This window comes from Falco peregrinus, chromosome 4 (genome assembly GCF_023634155.1).
Source record: "Falco peregrinus isolate bFalPer1 chromosome 4, bFalPer1.pri, whole genome shotgun sequence".
In the NCBI taxonomy this organism is placed as follows: Eukaryota; Metazoa; Chordata; class Aves; order Falconiformes; family Falconidae; genus Falco; species Falco peregrinus.
In genome coordinates, this window is record NC_073724.1 from 36,071,973 (window position 1) to 36,088,977 (window position 17,005).

Sequence of the window (17,005 nt, forward strand, 5' to 3'; positions counted from 1 at the left end):
TGCTATTCTTAATGCCATTTATTTATTGCCAAGGGGTCTTGTAATTTCACCGCACAAGATAACATCTGTATTAATAATACTATAATAGTATTATACAATAATATAATACTATAGTAGTATTATATAATGATAATATGATATATAATGATATAATAACATCTGTCAAATAATAATGGTGAGTACCAATCCCTCTCCAAATGTCTTCATGTTGTCATGGCCTCTTAGCTCTTCTAAGCCATTGTGGTCTCATTTCCAACCACTCTTGGCTCCCCCTTCCTCATTATCCTCCAGCAAGGGCTCTGCACTGAAAGCCTGGGAAGCTCTCTCATCAATTTCAGTTAGCTCAGGAACTTCCACCCCTACATTCCTCTCTAAGCTTCATTCACAGAAAGCATCTGCCACAAAACTAAAACCGCAAAACACAGCCTGGTCCACCATGAGACCCACCTACAGCAGTGCAACTTCCCCAAGTGCTGCAGAGGAGATGAATTTGGCTTTAAAGATACTGGCCTGCCAATCTTACTTTCTAACTGTGAACCAATTCCCTGGAGATTTAGTAGCTTGGGCACAAATACAGCGTGAAAATGTTTTCCTCTGTGGCCCATTATCAAGCAGGGTCAAATAAACCACTGAGGTGGTATTTAATGGTAGATTTCCACTAAATGTCAGACCTCTGGCTTTGACATCTGCTTTGAGCTAGCACAGCAGCTGTTTGACGCAGCTGCAGCAGTTGTGAATTTGCTGGGAGCAGCGAAGTAAAAGAGGAACGGATGGGAAGCCTTGTAGATTAAAGGAAAGAAAAATTCCTTAAGGACAGCAATCATCAGGTATTCAGCAGAATTTTCCTCTCCAGAAATGAAACAGCTTTTTGCACCAACAGTAAGCTGTGCAAGAAGCATGGAGGTCCTCCGCTCCTTAGAAAAAGCCAAGAACTGCCTAAAGGTTAACTCAAGAAACAAAAAAATCCTATTACATTAACACAAGTTATTGCACCCGAGATCTGCTTATGCAGGCCTATGACATGATTTGCTTAACACATGCTTGTCTAAAATATATTCCAAATGATGCTATGAAGCCTTGATGCCCTTTAAAAACTAACTATATGCAGCAAAAGCTTGGAAAATACAATCAAAATGAATATATATCCCCAGGTGAGTGGCAATTAATTACTTCTACATTTTATTGCTTTGTTTCAGAAGTCCGAAATAAGAGCTACTACTTGCTCTACAAAACTACTTCCCAGCCTAAGCAAATCTTACTCTTCAAATGCTTGGGATGATATTTAGACTAAACATTTTGGTTTTAATTTGTATCCTCTGATGTTCAACTATACATCTGTGCACCCAAGCCCAGAAATTTAGTCCTCTTCTCTCTTCACTGCTTTTTCAGCTCTGAACTTTTGTCTTGAACCAAAGCCATCAGAGTTCAGTTTGCTCTTGTCATATTCTTCTACACACCTTGAAGTTGTTGTTATCCTAATTGCAATAAGATGACCAGAATTATGTCCCTCATTCAAAAGGTGTATCACCTCATATGCTGTGACATGCTGGAGCGGGACATTTAGCTTGAAATTTAACATGCTTTTTTTACAGGCCACAAAGGAACCCCAAATTTCATGTCCTGCCAGTAACTTCCCAGGCCTTTTAAAACATCCCTAGATTTCCTCAGTTGATTCCATGTATAAATTTCAGGTTATTTGTATGGGTGCTTGTCCCTGGATTTCATTTTGTTATTCTCACTTTCAGTTTAGGAAGGTTTTGATGAGTGCCCTGTGTTCTCTGCAGCTCTTCTGGAACTGCATGCTCTGTGTGTATCATAGCAGACTTCTCCAGACTTCTCCTACAGCATTAGTATAGAAATAAACAGAGCTACTTCTAGTACCACTCAATCTTGGGCATTTAATCCATCTTCCTTTTAGTTTTAGTTCCTAAAGATAGTATACATCACATGTGGTGCCGCTTTACCCAAGTAGTTTGAATTCACCTCTCACATAATATTTCATAAGCTCCCGTATCACAACACACTTCTGAATGCCAGACTGGGATGACCGAGTTTCTTGCCTCTGCCAATTTTTAAATTCTACTTAGTAAGAATTAATATAAGAAAATGTATTCTTTATAGATCTCTACTCATCACTTGTTTGGGCTTATTGTTCTGCTTCCTGAATACCTACAAATAACTTGAGATTCAAGGCAACCTGTAATGCAAAGAAATAAAATACTACTTGCACCACGTTTGAATCCTTACACTATGCCCTCTTCTCAGGCTGCTTTGCCAAACTGCTTTCACTCTTTTGCAAGTGCATGTTCATCTTTTATTACAGATTGGAAACCTGAGATACAGATTTGCACCTCTCAACAGCAAAATGGCCCCTGATTCAAGGACTTGTTGGGACGAGTCAACCCTGCTTCCTTTTCTCCTTCCTGCAGTCTTGTAAATTTTAAGTCATATCCCTGATGCCCGTGAGATCTGACTGACCATGGCATCCTTCACCTCATGCTGAAGATGTACATGAGGCTGCAGGAAATTAGCTGTGGATGTAAGCTTTGTTTATGTGGGTATAAATCAAATATAATCAAATCATTAAAATGGGAGTAGAAGAAAACTGCAATAACTGAAGTCTGCATGAGATCTCAGCAGAATTCACAATGTCAGTAGCCTTCTATATCAACCAGTGAATGGAAATCAATTCGCACTGGTTGTAGGACAAACTGTCTCACAGAGGACCTGACCATTCCTATTTCTCAACCAAACTTTATATTCTATCAGTTTCATTCATGAAGCTTTGTAGTTTTCACTAATAAAATCAAAAACCTTTTCTATTTTCAGTCAGTAGGGAGTGATATCTATCAGACTGATCTCTTAACTATTTATACACAGGAAATGAACCTCTATTTCAAATATCTCATTAACTGTTGTTTTGTAAATTGCACCTATTTTACTTAAAACTAAACTTGTTTTTAAAACGAAACACTCTTTGTCAGTGTCATCCGCTATGATTACAAATTATATACCACATTTGGTGAATATTTTAACACATGGGGTATCTTCTACGTCTAGACACATACAATTATGCAAGATCTCCTAAATAAAACATATTTACACAAATGACGGTTACTGGTAAGAAAGCACTGTCTGTCGCAACCTTGTGTACACAGCAACACAAATAAGTCCATTTTTATCTGCAGACCAGTATTTGAAAGATTTTTTGTCTGTTGTCTCTGATAATGAATATCTAGGCAAAATGAGGCTTGGGCATATGACTTTTTCATATAATGCTGAGGTGGCGATGAATGTAGTTCACAATATATTGTATTAGATTTTCTTCAATAATACGTTTCTAAATGATTCCATCTTTTGATCTACAGCATCAGATCTTACGCAGTTTATACTGCCTTCTCCTTTTCCACTGCTCATAGATAATGCCTGGTGGGAGCTGAGCCTGCTTTGAAATGAAAGGATGGAGAAAACTTGACTTCACTCAAAGTCTAGCATGATGGTTAACACATTTATCTGCTAAAGGAAGACTCTCTGGGTGATGTGTGAAACCTATGCAGAGAAAGGGTCCTGCAGTAAGTCTGTTCCCCTACTGAAATCCACTTAACAGGCTGTCAGTAGACACCGGGACTTTCTTTTGCCAAGAGGTTAATGTCTGAGCCTTCTCTCACTGCAACAGGTAATATCCCAAACTTCCCTTCTCCTGCGAGGAATCTAAGCCATTTTTCTTGGCAGTAGAGTATTTTCTCTGGGCTCAGAGAGGACCTTCCTAAATGAAAAAGGTTGAATGAATAAATCCCAGTAATACAAATGCTTATCTTTAGCAAACAACAGGAATGAGCAAAACGGAAGCACTGAAAGAAACTCTGTGGCTGTTCGCACAAGTGCAGCGTTTGCTGTACAAACAAGCAGCTCACTTGTTTTTCCTCCATCTCTCTGGATACACATGCTAGAAGGTCGAGAACTTTTGACTCTGAACTTTAATATTATTTCAAACCAGATTCTTCTTGGAGAAAGGTAAGAACAGAAGAAAAATGTGCTAAGATTTGTATTAAAAATAAATCAGCAAGGGGGCTGACTGAAAAGGAGAGAAGCTGTGAGAAAAGGTACACAGCAAAAGGGACAGGAAAAAAAAGTCTCAAGACAGACATTGTTTCATCCGTGTATCTAGCAAGGGCTGCCTGTGGAGATAGCTTAAGGTAAAGGAGGAGCAGGCTGCTTCTCCACTCTAAATAAAGACAGCTAAAACAAAGAGCCACAGAAAACCTGAAACCACAATACAACCCCCTGAAAATACCAAGGAACAGAAACTACTTTTATCTTCTTCCCTCTCATCTGCCACAGGCAGCAGCGCTCACCTCTGGAGCTGGGGAAGGAGTTGTTCAGCTGCTCCATCACTTCCTCCAAACCTGTGCTTGTGTCCTGGGGAGGGCTGAGCAGCTCATCCTCGCCTGGAAAGCAAATCCACACCACTGCATAAGAGCCACTGTAAAACCATTTGCTAACAGCTTGCTATTGAATATTTCCTTCATGAAGCTAAGGCTGTTCACTTAAATGCATTTTCTGCTTAGTACATAACCAAAATTTCAAAGCTGAATTTTCTTCACTATTACGTTTCTCTTTCTTTTCAAGGATCTAAGGGAAATTAAACAATTAATTTTAAACAATTAACACTGACTTTGATTTGTAAAATGGGATTTAAGAAATAACCTACTCTGGTAAAATAAGTGGGGTAAAATGCCTGCTAGGAACATTTAGTTCCATAAATGGCACTCGCTGTTTCAGCTTCCCTTACTCTATTAACGGAAAAAAAAAAATTGCTGTTGTGAGTGCTGCTATTGAGCAGCTTTCTGATAGTGCTGGATTCATGTTAGCACTGCTTTGCTTAGCTGCGTAAATCAGGAGAAACCCAGATTCTCATCTGCATCAGTATTAATATTTCTGACAGTTTAATTGCATCAGATTGGTGCTCCAAGAACATTCAATTGTACTGTAAAAAGGTTTAGCAGCAGTTTAATAAAGCGAAATACATTTCTCCCACTGAATAATTTCTATAACCTGATTACAGGGCAGCAGCTTAATGGGAAATTCAATATATTTTATTTTTACTGGGTTTTTTGTGGTCATGGTTTCAGATAACTAAAATCCCTATGTTGATTTTACTGTAGACCCTAGCCTCCAATACAAATAAAGAGTCTGAAAAAAGAATACACCTAAAGGATATACTTTGAGTGAGATTCTCCTCTTCTACTAGATTTCTTTTATCTCTATGAAAGCACAAAAGCAAATTTGCCTGATGCAATAACCACGAGAAGTACATCCTTATTTTGAAAATGACTTAATGACCCCTTTATTCCATTACGTCTTGCTCTACTCAACTTGAGTAATAAACTGCCTGATTTTCTGTTAGCATTTACTTTCTTCGAACACTGAGGTGCTCCATGGTAGTGGGAAACCTACTAAAAAGAGATGCAAAAGGAACACTTCAGGACTACATATATTCCCTATTAACAGGCTTAGTGTTGGCCTCACCTTAGGGCCAGGAGTTTCACAGGAGTTACTACTGACCAAGCGTAATCTTTCCCACTCCAGTACAAGAAGCAGGGTAAAGCGTCTGCAAGAAGCACTTAATTAATATAAGTGATGGTCTTCATATCAGCTTCTTTTATTCCATTAATGATCTAAAAATAGATGCTGAGACTGTCTGCAGTTTGTTCAGCTTTCAGCTGGTGCTGGGTTCACGTAAATCAACTCACACCGTGAGTTACTTTTGCATCAAGAGTTGCACTTAGTAGAGTGCCTTAGTAGAAGTAATGCCCTTCCAGCCTCTGCTGATGTCCAGGTGAAAACTCAGAATGAGATCTTACTGCTTCTACCCAGGCTGAGGACCTTATCAGCATGCCTGCGGAAAGCCACCTGGCCCTAAAGATCAGAAGTGGGCAGTGGTTCTGCTGTCCTGGCCAAGAACTGAGGACAGGCACTGGTTTTCAAATGGCCTGGTAAGCGCTGATAAAAACTGAACTGTGCTGACCCTCAAGACTTCTGTATCTTTTATTGAAAATGCATTATTTTTATTTTTTTCTCATTTGGATGATTTGTCTGAACATTTCCTTGTAAATGACATAATAAGACAATGTGTCAAAAGTAAAGACACCTTCAGACCGCAGTTACCTCCCTTCACCCCACACAGTCTTTCCCATTCACGTTTCTACAAAAGGCTTGGAAAGCTGGGCAGGTCTGGTGGTACTTGAACAAATTAAAGTTCAGCAACAGCCTCTTGGCTCACATGCCTCAAAGAACCTCCTCTGCTGCTACATTAGAGGGGGAAAAAGGCCAAAGATCAGGACTTTCTCATTAGAACTCTATCAGAAGAAACAAAGAACCCTTCCACTTGCCCAGGTGTATTTCAGATAATTCAGAGATAAGCTCTTCTATCTGTAAATCAGGATTTCAGTGGATCGCTGCTTTTACTGAACAGCAGGACAGCACTGCTGGTTGAAAACCTTTCACAGTAATCTCTCCTTGAGAAAGCAGAGAGACAGAGAAGTGCAGTGGGTTTACAGTCAAAGAAAAAAACCCAAGGATTCCTTTCAAAAAGAAAAATACATAAAAGCTACCACTACATTACCTCATTGCCTGAAAGAACTTGAGATACTCAGTATTTTCTTGAAAATTATGACTCCCTCATTATTTGGCACATGCTTGCTGCGTGGAAGCATTATTTACAACACCGCTCCAGTTCCCTTCACAACTCAAGAATATTTTAAGTCATGCTTCAGAAAACTCTTAGACTAGCAAGCAAAGCTTCCTGGTGTGAAAGAACACTGGACAAACTGAATTAGTTGTGGTTTGTTGGCTCGATTAGTAAATCTTTTCATAAGCTCTGCTTCATGCTGCCAACAGCACTGCTTTGCTGAGTTTCAACATGATCATACTGATAACAATTTAACATCCCTCTGTCCTTCCACATATCAGCTCCATTGAACAGACAAAGAAACCCAAGTCATGTCTAAATATTTGCTTTAAAATAGTTTTCGCACTTTATATGACTAAATGCATGCAAATTAATTAGTCTCACAAGTTAAATGGGAATAATTTTATACTGAGTCAAATAAAAAGTAGTAAATTATTGTACTTTGTCCTACTAAAGGATGAAACGCGAAACTACAAGACTTTTAATAGATGGCTGGGAATCACTGTCTTTCTATCTTTTCCTGTATATTTTAATTAACACATTTTATGAAATTCATGACATCTCTTCAAAAAGCTGATGCAAATGACTCCACTGACACATCATGTCTACCCTGTGTATGCCATACATAGAAAAATATTTACTCACTAGTAATACGAATAAAGAAATACCCAAATGAAATTGCTGTTACCTGTGATTATACTCTCACTCCCAGGATTTAACTTGAGCATTCCTAAAGGTAAAATTTTATTCACATTTTTTTGTTGTAGGGTGTAGACAACCCATCTTGTTTGATACTGGCACAGGCTGATAGGGACGAAAGAAAAAGCCCTCAAACAAGCCGCATCTCCCACAACGATGGCACTTTAGACACAGCAGAATGTCACCTCCCATTCAATTTCTTGCTGTCATCGACTCTCACCAACTGCAGCGAAAAGCCCTCACTTAAGCCTCTGACTCTTACCCTAAAGCCTCTAATACACACTAAATAAATTTCTGTATATGAAGCTGAATATTATCATCAGACCTCAAATATTATCTTGTTGAAGTAATTTAAGCACATTTGCTTAAAGATGTTGCAATGGTTGATTGCTTTTTTACGAGCAGAAAATCCTTACCACTTGGTAATAAATACTTACTAATTATGTAACAGATAGGAAATTAGGAAAACGCTACAGAGCAGTTATTAAAAACACCAAAATAATAATTCCAGCCTCTAGCTACAGAATATTACTTAACCTTACTCCAGAACTCGTATGATGTTCATTATCACATCTGATGTGACATTTAGAAAAGACACTAGACGAGCACTGCCTGTGAGTGACAGCTCAATCCTACTGACTGAGCCATGACATTAAAAATAAGATCACATCAGTTAACGTGGGGAAGATTAATCATACGTGTGATCTCTTAGCCATAATTAATATGTACATTTAAATTAGCCATGTCATGCTTAACAGCTGAAAGTCAGTTTGAATAAAATGGTTAGCTTTCTAGTGATATTTGGTTTTGGAAGTCAAGCCCTGGCTGAGCTTTGTATTTAATGTCAAAATATCCATGCTACTGTGTGCACCATGACCAAAAGCAAAAGTCTGAACCATAATGAAGATGTAAAGTCTCAACAGCCAGATGATATCGAAGATCATTGCAAATGTCTACTACATTCTCATTTGAACTGGAGAGAACAATAGTTTTGTCTGTAAGGACTTTTTTGCTGGAAAATAGAACCATAACTATTTTTTATGACAGTGTGAACTTTATTATCTTACCCATGGTTTCTGAAGTCTGGCTGCCAACTACACGAAGAAGCATTGGCTGACTGCTGTCTGACCTCTGCAAAGAGGTAGAAGGAGATGATAGTGTTGTACCATTCACCTTGGCATCTGCCTGCGGCTGAAATTTCAAGAAAAAAAGAGATTGTTATTAACAGCTCAGTACAGTTGCACAGATCTTTCTAGCTCTGTATTTTTTATTTATTCCATGAATACACACAATTTTCTGTCTCTTTTTAAGTAAATATATCCATGCAAACGAAAAAAAATAATAATACAGGAAAGAAGACTAAATAAGAACACCAAAACATGATTTCACCTTCTCACTTGCAGCCTGTAGAACAATTTAATATTTTTCTCTGACTAGCCTCTACAGATATGATTTCTTGGTATGTTGTTGCTACTGATAATGCTTCACACCCTGTTTGGAAAATTACTCTACCAAGTTCTAAAAGAAAGGCCTGAGGACTCACCTGCTCCAGCAGCTGCCTCAGCCTGTGCAGCTGTGACTCCAGCTGTTTGTTGTGATCCTCTAGAATTTGCATCCTGGCCTCCAGGCGGCCCTTGTGCTGGCGAAGCAGCTTGGCTTCTGCAATGAGCTCAGCATCCCTGGGGCTTTGTGGAGAAACCGGCATCATCTCCGGTGGGGATGGCAGTGGAGACAGTCCTTTGTGGTCATGCTGTTGCTTCAGACGGTCATACTCTGCTTGCAAGTTTCTGTTGAGAAGTAACAGGAGGTAAAAGCTTTACGAAGCCAAATAGGCTGGTATAGGCTACCCTCTGCACAGGGCCCTGAGAAGACACCTCCTCTCCTGTGGTGGTGCGAGGGGGCAGAGGCTCACCTGCCTTTCATTCTGCTGAATCCACATGCCTGTAGGCTTACATCTTGCAGATTTGCATGGAGCTGATATTACAGGGACCTGTGATACAAGCACTGCCTAAAGGCTCTCTGCATCACCAGAATTCACAATTAATTCCCTTCCAGGGCACAGGACACATAAGGCTGGCTGGGCTCCAGACACCCTCCCGAAGCTCGGGTACGGTCTGTCCTGGGCTCAGCCCTCCCTCGGCTTCCTGCATTTAACCGTTCCTAGCTGAAGTCGGACTGCCTGTTTGCTTCTACGCACAAATACACTCCAGGAGTAATCAGAGCTAAAAGAGGACTCTCAGTGATCAAAGCGCTTTACAAACACTAATCAGAGCAAATGCCACCTGGCCTACCTACCCATTTTACAGATGAGAAAGCTAAGCCAGAAAGGCAGCCACACAAGAAGTCAGAGGAAAACACAGAATTGAAGAGTTCATTTGCAACCCTGCTGTCATCAGCCAGGTCACATCACTTTCTTCCTATCTGCACCTGCATTTCCAGGCTCCCTTTAAAATTACTAACCTGAGGGCAAGACAAACTAGTGACCCACTCTGTTTAACTGCACTAACTTTTGGGGCTATAATTTCCATTTTCAGTTGGACTGCCCTGTCTAGAGTGCTACTTTATGGCATTGCTAAGCTTGTTCTTTTAGTCCGTAAAACACCAGTTTTATTCCAGTAAAACATACCAGAGATTAATATAATATATAGTGGTGAAAAAAAAAATCTGAGCGGGAAGAGCACAGAAGGTAGGAAACTGAAATGCTGTTAGGGGTAACACAGTCCAAAGGTGCAAAAATAGTAACTTTGTAACAGAAACTTTATAGGCAAGGGAGACCTAATAAACTGCACTGGGATTTTGTTGCCATGATGTTCCCTTACAGCTTCCCAGAGGGGGGGGGGAATGGCTGGATGCTTTGGTAACTGCTTACTCATCACAAGCAGTGACCCAGATTTTATTTTTTCGAACTCGCTCTTATTTGAGGTTGTGAGAACAGACAGTTTTTGCCAGGTCTGCCTGCAAACCACAATACACACTGACAGTTTGGTCTAGAGGCTTAATAGCACCTCAGAAACCTCCCAATAAACTTCATTAAGCTCTGAAACACTTCCAAAGGTACTTGCTGTGACCAGACCAAGAACTAAAGCAGTACGCATCATTTCACATGCATAAGAAAGCAATGCCAAGGACAAAGACAGGCTAACGACTGTTTCTCAAAGGTATCTGTACCCCTCAGCAGCTGCACCACGGACGTGTCCTAACCTGGGACTGTGGCACCCCACTAGTACATGACCCCTAAGGGATGCCTGTTCTAGATCCCTCCTCTGCAAAGGGGGATCTGCAAATTTAAAAAGGTTAAAAAAAGGCATTGATCATTCTCAAATTCAGGTTGTTCCAAAATTTCTTTCTCTAAAACCCACACAAAGAGGGAAGACTGTGGAGAGGGTTTTTTTCTCAAAGAAATTTTTTTGTTTTAATGAAATACAGAATTTCAAGTCCACGAAAATTATCTGGAAAAAAGAAAGACAGACTACATTGGGTGTTGTTGCCTTAACATTACTTAATGTCTTCTGATACTTCTGGCTGAATGAACTGGTGAATAATTAATATAAATATGAAAGGGAATAGAAATGAGCATGACGACAGTATCACACACTGCCTTACTACAGAATAAAGTTTATACAGGATCGATCATTACACTTGTTTTTCACAAAGTCTGTAGACAGTGGCTATCGCTACCCCATGAGGAATTTCCCAGGTGTACAATACAGATGATACTCTGCTAACAACAGACTGAAAAGCTGGAAGTGCTGTAAAGCAAAAGATAAAATATCACCCTAAGGGAAACAATATAAATGCACTTGGTCATACTTACAACATAATCAGGTACTTTGCTTAAAAAAAAAATAAAAAACAAACCTACAATTATTACCTCAACTATTAAAATAGAGAAGTCCTTCCAGTAACTATGGTATTGAAAAACAATTGAGGACGAGGGAATAATTCAGATAAAAATGCTTTCATGTCTGATACAAAACAGTTAAAAACTCTAAAAGCCTACAGAAAAAACATAAAAATGTGAAGGATATTGCGTATTATCCAAGCAGAGATATGCCTGAATTTGTGAGTTCTGTAACTAAATACAGCAATATTGCTGGAACAAAGGAATGTCATTTCGAAGGACATGTGAGTTTGCCCAGAGCACCTGGGTCACTGAGTTTTTCAGCTGTACCTTTTCAGTCCAGCTACCCAGTCCTTAGTCCAGAGAATTGAGACTCATTATTGCAACTTTTTCAGAGCCATAAGAGAGAGGGATGTGGAGTGCAGACGATCAATAGTATCATAATAACTGGGATCTAACCATACAGGAATAAAGATTTGTATTAAAACATAGGGGAGAAAAGCTGAAAATTAAAAAAGAAAGAGAGAATTCAAAACCTCCTGTAAGAATATCCCAGAGGAGAGAACAATTGTCTCTTATTCCTACTTCTGGAATAGCTGTGTGGTGAAAAAGGACTGCTGCTGGAAACCAGATATCCAAGGCACTGCCCATAGCCCTCAGTGTAAAGCCTCTGTGTCCCAAGGAAAGGTGCTCTCTGACATTTTCAGCATAAAATGGGATGTAAGAGAAAGGGGAGATGAGAGCATAATCTTCTCTAAATGAATGCAATTAAGCAAGCACGGGCAGTACTAGGAAACTTCCCTCCTTCACAGCTCAGACTGGCTGACATTTACATCTGGCTGTCACAAACAAACAAACAAAGCTGCTGCATCTTCTGATCACTGGGAAAATCTATTCTACTTCAGTATAACAAATAGTCAAAGAAAAACACCATATATTTCATTTACTATGCTTGCACCTCTTCAAGGCATTCATGAAGAAAAATAACAGAGGAAGCATGTAATGTACCTTTGATTTATGCAACTGTAAAGAGCTGGCTAGTAAAGAGCTCATGAGTTATTAATCACATCTATCACTGGCAGCATTAATTGCGTGGCGACAAAAACCCTAGTGGACCCCATTTGCTGAGTAGTCCTCTCAAAGGCAACTGAGAATTTGTGAATTCATGTTATTTTTCATCTTCCTACAGAAAACCAATTGTATGAAGAAATGGACAAAGCTGGTAACTGAACCACCTACCCCTGTCCCTCACTAGAGTGCCCGTGTTTACTCATGGTGCATCACACTCTGAAGATACAGTTCTCCTTCTTCAATGCCAAAATAAATAGCAAAAGGAGACACATAACGTTTAGAAATGCATCGCTTCCTTTGGCAACTCTACAGAAGGAACTTATTTCAGGGGGCCATTCATTGGTATTCAGATTTGAACACCGCAGATGTATGGAAACAGGGTAGCTTTGAGATTCAGGGTATTAGTGTTTCTCCAGTGACACACGGCCCACCACACTCACAGTGCAACTCAGGAAAGCAAAAGGAAGGCAAACAGCTCTGGCTGCAGATCTCATTTACTAAGTTCTTGTTACAGTGCAGCCAGAAGCTGGAAGAAAAAGAAAAGAACGCAAGAGGTCTTTTTACAGAAGTATGTCAGTGAATCTTGATTCAACTAATATATTAGCAACATTCACTTTCTTTAGTCATTAAAATAGCAGGAAAGTACTGCTATTGCAAAAAATTCTTTGCAAAAAAGTTCAGAGTCTCTGTCAGTACAAAACCATATGCCTTCAATTTAATGCTAGTACAGTCCATCCTAGTCAGTATAACCTACCCTACAGTATAACATGTAATGTACCACTTTAGGTGGACACCAAAAATCTGTCTTCTCTGTTTCTGAAATATATTCATGCTTAAGGAAATTTCAAAATGTTTTTGGGACAGTTTTATAATTGGGGTTTTCTCTTACATTGGAATATAGTAACAGTGCCTTCCATAGCAAGATTACTTTATGTCTACTGAATATGTAAGAAACGGTCTCTACCACAATATTCCATGTGATGTGAAATTCAGCATGAGTCTGAAGGCCTAATACTCAAATGAAACATTTTCACCAATTGGAAGTATTCTCTAAAATCCTCACATTTTAGCAAATATAAATTATTTAACAGTCAAATTTTAGCCATAAATTATTTAAGGTAGTCACATTTGCAAGCCACAAAAGCACTAAGGTCTCAAAATGCTAGCAGATAAATAATGAATATCTAACAAGAGATCCTTGGAACTGAAAAAAAACCCAGTCAGAACTGTATCACAGCTAGGTTAGTTTGTAAGTATGATAATACATTTCAGAAGAATTCAAAACAGGCAACAGATCTTTTTAAACTATCCAAAAGCAAAACCTCAGAATTACAATTTCAAAGAGCCTTTTGCATTTAAGTAACAATTCAAGATAGAAATATTTGGAGACCAGAAACTGCAGCTGAAAACCAAATGCAGGTCAGAATTCAATAGACAGCTCAGAAGAGAAAAAGAGAAGTCAAAACATGAAGTGAAAAAGAGAAGAGCTTTTTTGAAAAGAGTAAACTGTGGAAGGTGGAAGAAAAAGAGAAATGACAATGAAGTGTTTTGAATATCGTAGTATTGTGTCTTGTTGGTACTTGATGCAGGTTTCCTAAGAGCTGCTGGGAAGTGACTGCATGTGCCGACTCTAACTGTAAAATAATACAAGATACAGCAGAGAAAGCTAAATCTGCATTGTCAAAAAGCATCAGAAGCGTATGCAACAAAAGTTGTGTCAACACAGGCAGGAAAGGCTGACTATTTATCTAACACTGCTAGGTGCCCATCCACCTGCCTCCCCAGGCAAAAGCACGACATCCAGCTCAGCACCAGGGCAAGGAGACATGCTCTGGCAACAAGACCCGAGGTATTTACAATGGAGATGAAACAGTTCAGGTGCTTTAAGGCAGGGCTCAGCACCAGGCAGTTACAACATGATTTGCATCACGTTCAGCTCATTTCCAAGCAACAGATTCACTGAGTCTTCATGCTATGGCAATAAACAACATTTACACGGAGGGCATTTTAGCATCAGCATGGGAAGGAGTATGTGTTCACCCACTGGAACTGGGTTCACCCAAGGAATTAGGTCCCAGGCTGTTGATTACCCAAAAAGGGTTTGCACAGACTCAAAGGAGGAGAAAGACTAGAAAACAGAAATCTAAAGGGACAAGACTGTTTTTTAAAGCTAGGTAAGTTATACGAATGGCTCCTGACTGACCCTGTCTGAACAGTATGAACTGGTATGAAGCTCATCACTATCATGGAAATAAAGGCAACAGTAGAACAGAAGGAGATATGAAACATGGCCAGCAGAGCTTGTCACAGGTGGCACCATGAGTACTGGGTGACCCATGTATGTCTTTGAGGCTTGCCATTTTGTAGGTTTTGTGAAAGAAAGAGTGCTGACTCATCACAACGCTGGAAGTGGGAACAAGTTAATGAGGATAGGATGTCAGCCTTATCACTTACAGAAAGCTTTCTTTTGCTGTTGCAGCGCATGCCCCAGGGCTGTGGCAGCTGGCAGTGTAACCCACCTGTTTTCCTCCTCCAGGTCTGCGAGGATTCTCTCCAGTTCCCCTCTTTCCTCGCTCTCCAGAGAAATCAAGATCTGGGCAGGGCTTCGTGGCTGGCTCAGGGGGGACTCCTGGTTCAGACTTTGGCAGTAGTGTTGGATTAGCAAGTGTTCATCATCGCTGGAAAACAGAGGAGGATAAAACAGGCTGTTCCCTTCCTCATTTTTAACTTCACAGTGAATATAAGGCGATGATTCACTCCCGGCCTCTCATTTCTTACAAAGAGATCTGCTGAACTCTTTGTAACGAACAGCAGAGCAAAGTACCTTAAAGCAAAATCTGCTGAACTGTTTCATTTAGTCTCTGATAATTTTTCTTTTTTGCAGAGTCCACCTCTCTTCCCCTCTGCTTCTCAGATACTTAAAAGCCAAGTTTTGTCACAGCTGACAACCTCAGCTTTCCTCTTTTGCCTAAATTAAGTTAGGAATTTCCTTGAGAAAAAAGGTCACCTGCTGCTGCCTGACCTGTGTTGTGGAAGGGTCATTCAAGCAAAGGCAAGACATTTGTTTTTGCACCTACGAAATCTCCTTCTGTAATAAAGGTGTCCTCTACCTATTTATCTCTACAAAATTGTAAATGAGGTGATATGAAAACCCCTTGACTTAATCTAATGATATTATGCTGTTTTTCACCGAGGTTTGGTTGGGTTTTTTTAAATTACAAATTATGTACCCTGTCAGAATATAAATATATTCTATTTAATACATGTGTGATCTCTTTACTTCTATTGCCCCAGAAGCTGTCCAGCATTTGAAACAGAAACATCTTTGGAACAGAAAAGCAAGTCCAATCCTGAAGACCTTGACCACCTCCCAGAATTACACGGGTGTTGTAGGTGCTAAGGAGATGCACCTAGGCCCTAAGCTATGCAGCTAACGCCTGTAGTAACTGTGAGAAACCATGGAAGGTTTCTCTTGACACTACAAGTTAAGGACAGAAAAAAATGACACTGCTGTTAGGAATCTTGTTTTTCTGGCAGTACCTACTTATAACAAAATAATTCAGTCTAGGTTTTTTTCTGTTATGTTTGCAATCCAGAATTTAACAAGCATTTTGAATAGCTGTTATTGATCAAAAATTAAAATTTTCCTTGTTTCCATTTTGTTCCTGAAAATGTTAATGAAGCCATTTTATAGACTGCAAGCATGCTAAAGCAATGTAAAGCACATTAACACTAGTTCATAAAAGGGAAATATTAATTTTCCACAACAGGCATCCCTTCTTTTTTCTAAATAAAATTTTAAAGGCTTTCCAGTTCCTAAATTTATACTTTTCATAAAACACTTCTACTGTGAATTCCTTCAAGCAACTGCTTTGCATTTATAAATATCCTTTTACATATCTTAAAGTGAATAAAGAGCGAAAAAGTGACATAACTATTGCAAGACAATGCCACTTTGTAAGACACACTCTTTTTGTATGATTTACAGCCTGCACGTATTTTGTATACATAATTAGAATGACACTACGTATCAAAATGTTTTGTGGTATATATATATATATTATGTCTTTATTTGCCTCCTCCCAATCTCCATCTATTGCTCTAACTGCAATTATAAGCCAAATAATCCAAAACCCGTACGAATGTCAACGAATAAGCATAACCTGACAAACAAAACCTGAAAGAATTGCAGTTGCGAATTCATGGTGAGCTTTAATTTTGCTGCAATTTGTATCTGGATCGTATTTCTTCCAATATTCAGAATATAGAGATTTATTCTCATTTCAATAGTACAATCTGAGTAACAAATTAGATAGTCAGGGTTAACTTATTAACTGAATCATATTAACACAACCTTTAATTAACCAAAGAATGAAATGAACAGTAAAACCAAAGCGTAATACAAAAGATACTGTTTACATATGATTTTGTGACTAAGGACATGGAAATATTTCAGTGGGGAAAACATGAAATTCCATCTATTATAGCATTACTACTATGTGTAACAATACAGAATCAACATATAACTTGGAAACAAAGTTTTCATTAACTGTGTGAAACTATACTGACATTGCATGTGAATTAGTTTTGAGGTGTCATTTTAACTTTCTCCTTTTTGAACCAATGTATTTTAAAAATGTATTGACATTATACATTTGACAAATGTATTGATTGTACAAGGGATTTTCTTCCTAAGTTGGTAG

At 39.1% G+C, this 17,005-nt stretch overlaps 1 protein-coding gene across 18 annotated transcripts in view; it reads right to left on the bottom strand.

The window, feature by feature from the left end:
* The window catches only part of DMD (dystrophin), a 1,160,159-nt gene that overhangs the window by 12,004 nt on the left and 1,131,150 nt on the right, over positions 1-17,005 (bottom strand). For 17 of the 18 annotated variants that reach the window (XM_055801176.1, XM_055801178.1, XM_055801182.1 and 14 more), the window contains 4 exons: positions 14,822-14,980; positions 8,934-9,177; positions 8,458-8,581; positions 4,356-4,448 (listed from right to left, as the gene is read on the bottom strand). In XM_055801176.1, the coding sequence (XP_055657151.1) occupies positions 4,356-4,448; positions 8,458-8,581; positions 8,934-9,177; positions 14,822-14,980 (620 nt within the window). The remainder of the gene's footprint in view (positions 1-4,355; positions 4,449-8,457; positions 8,582-8,933; positions 9,178-14,821; positions 14,981-17,005) is intronic. The other variant, XM_055801179.1, reaches the window with a different exon arrangement.